Genomic DNA, 8,677 nt, shown 5'->3' with positions numbered 1-8,677 from the left:
GTACTTGCACAACAAGATCCAAACAATCTCTGGGTCAGGGATGGGAAAGATCACTGACTCAGATCACAAAGACCACTGATTTGTGATTCAGACTCATTCTGTGAGGGCTTGTAGCCAATCCATTAACCCAGTCTAAATTTTGGTGTCGCCATTTTTAATTAAATTGATACTAGTTGTATTGCCTCAGGATTCTTGGCATTGCAAGATTACTGTTAGGATTGTGGTTCTGAGAGACGGCAGGAACAGGGCCTGTACTCCATAGTTGTTAAGTTATTCTGACTTCCAGAGAGCTTGCAGGATCATTTTGAGGGGGTTGGCAAGATGGCTCAGTGAGTAAAGGAGCTTGTAGTGAAAGGCCTGAATTTGACTCTCCAGGAACCATGATGGAAGGAGAAAACTAACTTCTGAAAATTGTTCTGTTTTCCACACATGTGCTGCAGTGTGTGTATTTATGTTCACACACACACACACACACACACACACACACACACACACAGTGAAATAATAAAAAGGATCATTTTGAAGACAAAATACAAGTATTGTGAGAGGGAGGCATCATTTGATTAGCCATGGATCAATAGTTACTGAGTGACCTGAGAGATTATAAGGAAGAATTATGTACAGAGCTCACCCTTAACGTGAGGCTCACTCCCCAGAGTGCCTCCACACTCTAGGAAACAGTAAGAGAAAAGCTAAAAGTGCTCTTGCCATGTTTATGAGATAACAAGGCAACAACTTCTAACTGAAGCCATCTGACAGATATCCATCATGGACCTGCCTTTGAGAAGGCACCTGGCAGAAAGATGGCGGTTCTGGTAGAAGAGGCAAGATGAGAAAAGTTACCACAGTGACAGAGTGAGAGGAAGGCAAGGGGTTCCTAGGTCATACTGAAGGGAGAGTAAGATGCATGAGGTGAGTTAAGGGTGCAAAGTTGGGTGGGGTCCCATTTAGGGAGGAGTTTAGACTTTTGATTGATAGACGGTGGGGAGCCCCAGAAGGCACTGGAGCAGGAGAGTGATGGTGGATTCCATTTTCTTAAAGATGCGCTCAGCCATGTTGTGGAGGGAGGAGAAATGAGGCCCACTTGAAGTCAGTTTATAGTTTCAGAGTCTGGGGGTAGGGGATGGGAAGGCTGGAATGGTTTATGGTAGTGAAGATAAAGCAAGGGGGGACCATTATGGAGGAAAGCAATATAACTTAAATGAGGGAGGACATGGGGGATGTTGGAGGATGGGGTGGGGAGAGGTGACTAAAGGCCAACCAGGAGTCTGGATGTCACTGAGGTTTGGGGTAAGGAGAGTAGTCAGCAGTGAAACTTCTAGAGGGAGATGATCTAAAAAGAACATGCTTTCATCATACCTGTGGAAAGAAGAGGGACCCAGGAGCCCAGGGAAGAAGGCGGCAGGCCAGACTCTTGTACCTCAATATAGCTATTATCGACGCTCAGGGTCTGGTATGTTTCTCTGTAGGGGGGACCTCTGCATTGTGGGATGTTTAGCTATACCCCGTGCCTCTATCCACTGGTTGCCAGTAACACAGTCCAACCCTGTGTTATCACATCTGCGTTAACTGCTGTAGAAGAGATATTATGAGTCTCAGTCTACAGAAATGAAAACTGGGAATCAGAGAGACTAAATGATTTTTTGTCTGGCTTACCCCAGCGCTAAGTGGTAATTCATAGCTGGCTGAGCAACAAGCTTGTTACCAACAAGCATTCTTGGGCATTGCCAAGTGGCCCCTGGAAGCCAGCGTCACCCCTACTCTAGAAGACAGTTCTAGGGGAGGTCTGTTCCCCATGAAGAAATCGATGGAAGCAGTTGGGGACCCAGAGTTCCAGTCCCAGAGGACTCAGCATGTCTGAGACAGGAACTTTGTCATATATCGGATGTTAGGGGTTAGGACAAAGGTGGGGTCCAGGTACCCCACCCTGAGATTCCCAAGGGTGTCCAGATGTTAACACCCCCATCTCTATATCATGGGTCACAGTACAGAAAATGCCAACTTGGTTTCTTTTGGGGGAGAAAAGAAAGTTTTCAAATAATGTATATACAGGGGGGAGATCTGAGGCTAAGACAACCTAGGAATCAAAACTGAAGAGAGGCAGGAGGCAGACAGACACAGTCTTAGGGCCCTTCCAGCCCTCAGAACTGGCACTCACACCTGCCAAGTTTTGCCTGCACCTCTGAGGAGAGGAAAGGGGCTGCTAGGGGCTGCCTTTCTGCTGTCTCCGCATATGAATCGGAGGTGCATTTCTCAGGCATTCAAGCTAGTCATTGTGTTTCCCCGTTGAGATCATAATGATGCAACTGGCTAATCCTACCGAGGCAAAGCTACACCTCTTCAAGCACAGCGAGGAGGCAGCTGTACATCCTTGAGCTAGTTAGTTAATGGAGCTCCCACTTCGTCAGTGGCAATATGGACTTAATAATTTTCATGTGGCAGGCTTCTTGATTGAAGATTAAATAGAAAAAGACAAACGAAGCGCCTATCATATGGTAGTATTTAATAGCTTTTTGGCTAATTTGTGCATCTCTCTTCTGCCCGTCTCCATTTACTTGATTTACTTTATGTCTGGCAGAGCGGGAGATATCCAGGCATGGCATCTTCAGTGCAGTTGTCTTGGCTATGATTGGCATTATAATTCCAGAGACAGAGGGAGAGTTTCTGAAGATGTGTATTTAAGACATCTGGTCTCCTTGAGACAAAAATAGGCTCTCTACTCAGTGTTTGTATCCAAACCAGGAAGGCCAGGAGTGAAGCACGCACACTCCCAGGCTCCAGATGTTTGGTAATATATGCGACTCCTTGGGAGCTATGTAACTCGTAGCGTTCCCGCACCTTCTTGGATGCTTGCATCTGAGCTGCTGAACCAGATGAGCCCTGAGCCTTGCTGCTGTCTTCGACAGCAGACTCATCTGACCTCAGAAGCTCCGAGAGCCACTAGAAACCACCCCGAGTCCTGCAACGGCATCTTGGTTTTGTCTGTCTCTGAAAAGAATACTCTTCGCTGAACCGATCATAGTTAAACATCACCTTTCCTTAGCCACGTGCACATTTCTCTAAAAGGGCTAAAGGGCTTGGGGCCATTTTGAAAGTGTTTGGCTAATCAATACCTTGGTTACTAGTTAATCGCATTGAATGGGAACTGAGGGACTTCTGACCATTTTAAACCTCTGAGAGACGTTTTGAGTTTCAGCCTGATGATATCTATAAACAGGCTATTTTCTAGATGGTCACTTCTGGATGAGATGTTTGCAGTTGTTTTCTTCGGCTTGTCTTTGATGACATGGCACCCCGGGGTAACCGCAGAGGAGAAGGTGAACCAGTAAGTGGGCTTTCGGTCTTCCAAAAACTGGGGTCTAAGACATTGTGATGCTGGCAGTGAGCTGTGTTCACATGGAATATAACCTCTTTTCATACTGTTACTAAGCCGGTAGAGGAATTTGGTGAGGGAAAAAGCCGGTTAGTAGTATTCTGCTCAGCCAGCTATGAATTACCACTTAGCGCTGGGGTAAGCCAGACAAAAAATCATTTAGTCTCTCTGATTCCCAGTTTTCATTTCTGTAGACTGAGACTCATAATATCTCTTCTACAGCAGTTAACACAGATGTGATAAAACTCTGTATTTAAAATATTCTCTGCACACAGTAGGCATTTAATAAGTAGTATTTTTCTCAAGCAATGTGAGACAGTGAATCTCACTTTGTTATCTATAAAAGAAAATCTCAGCTTACACTGGTTGGAGGATATATTTAGACAATATATGCAAATATTTACGTGGGGGAAAGTGAGATGCTGTAGAGACTCATTCTATGTCATTCTAAACCTTTGCTCTGGGCAGCAGCAGAGGTAATATTTTCCCATGTCTGTTGCAAGTTGCCTGTTTCTGTGAGATTTCCAACCTGGCTCCATATGTTTATATCTCACCATTGAATATTTTGTTGTACTAAAGCAGCACCTTAAATCAAACCATTGGGATAGATTTTAAACACTCTCTGCCTCTCAAACATTGGAGGCTTTAAATAGAGTTATTTTATTGAAATTCTTATTAGTGGATTCAATTTTGAGTCATTATAGCTTAATTCAGCGGCTCTCAGCCTATGCATGGTTTGGGGTTGGTTGACTCTTTCACAGGGGTCACATATCAGATATCCTGCATATCAGGGATTTACATTACGATTCATAACAGTAGTAAGGGGGTCACTACAATATGAGGAACTGTATTAAAGGGTCACAGCATTAGGAAGGTTGAGAATCACTGGCTTAAATGCAGGAGTAAGAGAGATTCCCTTTAAGTAACAATTCAGGAGGGAAACATGCTTTACAAGCAGATAATCCGCCATCCGTCATTTGTATTTAAAACAAATACACTTTTGAAACATCATAAAATTCATCGCTAGTAATTAAAAGACACAGGCAAGAGGTCGGTGGCGAAGAAAATCTCAGCTGAGATACTCTCAATTATAAAAGCTTATCATTGTAATCCTTTCTGAAAACGAGCAGACTCTTGATGTTTGATGAACTTATCAAACAAGACAGATCAGTGGAGAGGCAAACTTTAAGTCAAGGCAGAGGCGATCCAATTCAACGCTTTACCAAGTGCTGAGGGAGACATCATGGTCCCATTGTGTTCGCTGCCAGTGCATCTGACGTTGGTTTTCAAAATAGAAAGTTACATGACAAAATCATCCTGTGTTCAAACCCCGGGTGCTGGCACTTACTATTAATAGTTATTTGATCTTGAGCAAATTACATAACCGTCCAGGGCTTCATTTTACTCACTTGTAAAATGGGAGAAAAATAAGAGCAAGAATTAAATACTTGAAATATCCTAGAACAATGGAACAATGCCTCCCACTTAGTGAGCATTCACCAGAGCTGCTCGCAGGGATGGTGAGAGAACTGATTGTTATTGTTGGTTTTTCTGTTTGTTTGGATGGTTGACAGCAATCAGAAAGAAGAAATTAATAATGTGCCAATTGGCATGGGTCTCTCAGATTTATCCAGATCAATTAGAGACTTCAATTTTTTTGTTTTATTTTTAGCAACAGCACTTGTTTTTTTTTTTTTCCAAATAAAATTCCATGAGAGCCCTAACATGGAAGATGTGTGTGTGTGTGTGTGTGTGTTTGTAATGACACACATATACTTTGTAAGCTTGTGAATAACATTTGCTTATTATATATCTTGATAGAAATAGGGTTGTATAAGTATAAAATTTTAAAGCCATGGAAGGTTATTATAATTAGTGGCATAATCACTGATTTTCTATTACATGTTTTATACAAATAACATTTTTTTTGGTATGTGTTTTAAATAAGGATTATTTAAAAATTAAAATTCTTTCAATTTATTGAGATTTCCTTTATGGCTAAGAATGTTGCATTAGTGGATATTCCATGTTGTTCAGTATACATACTTCTAAATCAAGTCAAGTTGGGCGACTTGTTGCTTAGCTTCATCTCTTTGTTCTGTCACTTTCTGAGAAAGGGGGGCAGTTTTAAACTATGGTTGCAGGCTTGCCTGTCTCTGCTTTAATTCTATCAGAATGCACAGTATGTCTTTTGAAGCTCTGTTATTAAACACACACAAACAACAACAATAGAGAGAGAAAGAGACAGAAACAGAGACAAAGCCTAGATTACTTTTTAGCACCACTATGACAAAATGGCTGAAAAGACAACCTAAGGGAAGAATATTGTATTTGCTCAACAATTTCAGAGGGTTCAGTACATCACAGCAGGAGTGTGTGATGGAGGAAAGTAGAATGGTCCACTCCACGGCAGAAAGGATGCAGAAGGACAGGGATGTCTGTTCTTGGCTGGCCTTTTTTTCTTTTATACCTTTAATTTTGTCTGGGTCCTCAGCCTATAGGATGGTTTCACACACATTCTCAATAGGCCTTTTCCTCTCAGTTACGTTTTCCTGGAAAGGCTTTCACAGATGCACCCAGAGGTAAGCTTCAGCAGTCTCTATAGTAATCCTACACCCAGTAACATAGACAATTAAGAAGGGCATCTTACAGGACTGTCTTCTTGATGATCAGTTCTTTTATCACTGAGAAATGCTTTCATTATCTTAGATGATTCTTTTTAATTTGCAGTTTATTTTGTTTAATAGTAATGTAGTCATTCTTGCTTGCTCATTGCTTGTGTTTGGAATGGAAATGGTTCTTTAATATTTTAATTTAATTTAACTTATATTTTTAAATTGTATCATTACATAGACATACAATGATGACTTGGCTTTAATTATTTAGTTTAATTATGATCACTGTCTTTTTAAAGAACTTAGTTAATTATCCATCATCATTATTCTTATTATTACTATTTTCTTTTTATTTTCGTAGTGCTGGGCATTGAACTTGGGGTATCGTACATACAAGACAGGTATTTTTTTCAAATGAGCTATCACTCCAGTCCTAGTCTCTGCCTTTTAGTCATAATAATTAGACCGTTTATATTGAATGTAATTATTCATGGTGGATAGCTTTGAGTTCATCACCTTTCTATTTCCTATTTTTCTTCTATCTTGTTTTCACATTTCTCTCTTTTTGAGATAATCTTTTCAATTTAGTATCTTATAATTTTAAATGAACAGAGTAACTGTTCTACTTTATTTTTGTTACCCTATTAGATTTATAACGTATTATATTAACTTACCAGAGTCTATGTTCAAATGATAATATATCGCTTCTAAGACTGTTATTTCATCTGTAACACTTCCTTTGACATTTATTATAGTGCATTTTTGCCAATGAATTCTTTTGTCCTTGCTCTGAAAACGGTGGAGTTACACAAGGCTTAATGTCTAGCTTAATCAGTTCAGGTTACAGAGAAAAGCTTCGTTCTAGGGAGAGAGGGAGAGATTTTGGTGACAAGATTTCTTGTTTGGCACTTTATGAGCACTGGTGGACTAAAAAGTCACCAAATCCCTTTAAAATTCCTTTTCTATCACAAATATAGACATTACCTGAGGGTAAAGGGATGGAAGACTGCTTTCCAAGCAAATGGATCCAAGAAGCAAGCAGGAGTAGCCATTCTAATATCTGATAAAATAGACTTTCAACCAAAATTAATCAAAAGAGATGGGGAAGGACACTTCATACTCATCAAGGGAAAATTCCACCAAGAAGACATCACAATCCTAAACATCTATGCCCCAAATACAAGTTCACCCACATTTGTGAAAGAAACATTGATAAAACTTAAACCACACATAGATCCCCACACACTAATAGTGGGAGACTTCAACACCCCACTCTCAACAAAGGACAGGTCAACAAAACAGAAATTAAACAAAGAAACAATATCTCTAACAGAGGTCATGAATCAAATGGACCTAACAGACATTTACAGAACTTTACACCCAAACACAAAAGAATTTACCTTCTTCTCAGCACCTCATGAAACCTTCTCCAAAATAGACCACATAGTTGGTCACAAAGCAAGCCTCAACAGATACAAGAAGATTGAAATAATCCCTTGTATCCTGTCTGATCACCATGGAATAAAGCTGGACCTCAATAACAACAGAAATAGCAAAAAGCCTACACATACATGGAAACTGAACAACTTGCTACTAAAAGACAGCTGGGTCAGGGAAGAAATAAAGAAAGAAATTAAAATCTTCCTAGAACTTAATGAAAATGAAGACACAACATACCCAAACTTGTGGGACACAATGAAGGCAGTGCTAAGAGGAAAATTCATAGCACTAAGTGCCTTCAAGAAGAAATTCGAGACAGCACATTCAAGCAACTTAATGGCTCACTTAAAAATCCTAGAAAAGGAAGAAGCAGACACACCAAAAAGGAGTAGACAGCTGGAAATAATCAAACTCAGGGCTGAAATCAATCAATTAGAAACAAATAAAACAATTCAAAGAATCAATGAAACCAAGAGCTGGTTCTTTGAGAAAATCAACAAGATCGACAAACCCTTAGCCAAGCTAACTAAAAGGCAGAGACACACCACCCAAATCAACAAAATCAGAAATGAAAAGGGGGACATAACTACAGACACTGAGGAAATCCAAACAATCATTAGAACTTACTTCAAAAGTCTATATGCCACAAAATTTGAAAATCTAAACGAAATGGACAATTTTCTTGATTGATTTGACTTACCAAAGCTGAATCAGGACCAGGTAAAGCAATTAAATAGTCCTATATCCCCCAAAGAAATAGAAGCAGTCATCAAAAGTCTCCCAACCAAAAAGAGCCCAGGACCAGATGGCTTCAGCTCAGAATTCTACCAGACCTTCAAAGAAGAGCTAACACCAATTCTCTTCAAACCATTCCACAAAATAGAAATAGGAACATTACCAAACTCATTCTATGAAGCCACAGTCACCTTGGTACCTAAACCTCACAAAGACTCAACAAAGAAAGAGAATTTCAGGCCAATCTCCCTTATGAACATTGATGCAAAAATACTCAACAAAATACTCGCAAACTGAATACAAGAACACATCAAAGATATCATCCACCATGACCAAGTAGGCTTCATCCCAGATATGCAGGGGTGGTTCAATATACGGAAATCCATCAATGTGATCCACCATATTAACAAACTGAAAGAAAAAAAAACACATGATAATCTCCATAGATGCTGAAAAAGCATTTGACAAAAATCCAACATCCATTCATGTTTAAAGTACTGGAGAGATCAGGGAT

General features: G+C 40.0%; 1 protein-coding gene across 1 annotated transcript in view; it reads left to right on the top strand.

Annotated features, from left to right (window-relative positions):
- The first annotated feature begins 3,155 nt into the window (after positions 1–3,155).
- C8a (complement C8 alpha chain) overlaps positions 3,156–8,677 on the top strand; it is a 53,633-nt gene continuing 48,111 nt past the window's right edge. The window contains exon 1 of the mRNA XM_055628877.1: positions 3,156–3,325. Within this exon, the coding sequence (XP_055484852.1) occupies positions 3,201–3,325 (125 nt within the window). The 5' untranslated portion in view covers positions 3,156–3,200. The remainder of the gene's footprint in view (positions 3,326–8,677) is intronic.

This window comes from Psammomys obesus, unplaced genomic scaffold (assembly GCF_907164565.1).
Source record: "Psammomys obesus unplaced genomic scaffold, mPsaObe1.curated_primary_1811, whole genome shotgun sequence".
NCBI lineage: Eukaryota > Metazoa > Chordata > Mammalia > Rodentia > Muridae > Psammomys > Psammomys obesus.
The sequence above is the reverse complement of the archived record's forward strand: the minus strand, read 5'-3'. Positions and strand labels throughout refer to the sequence as shown.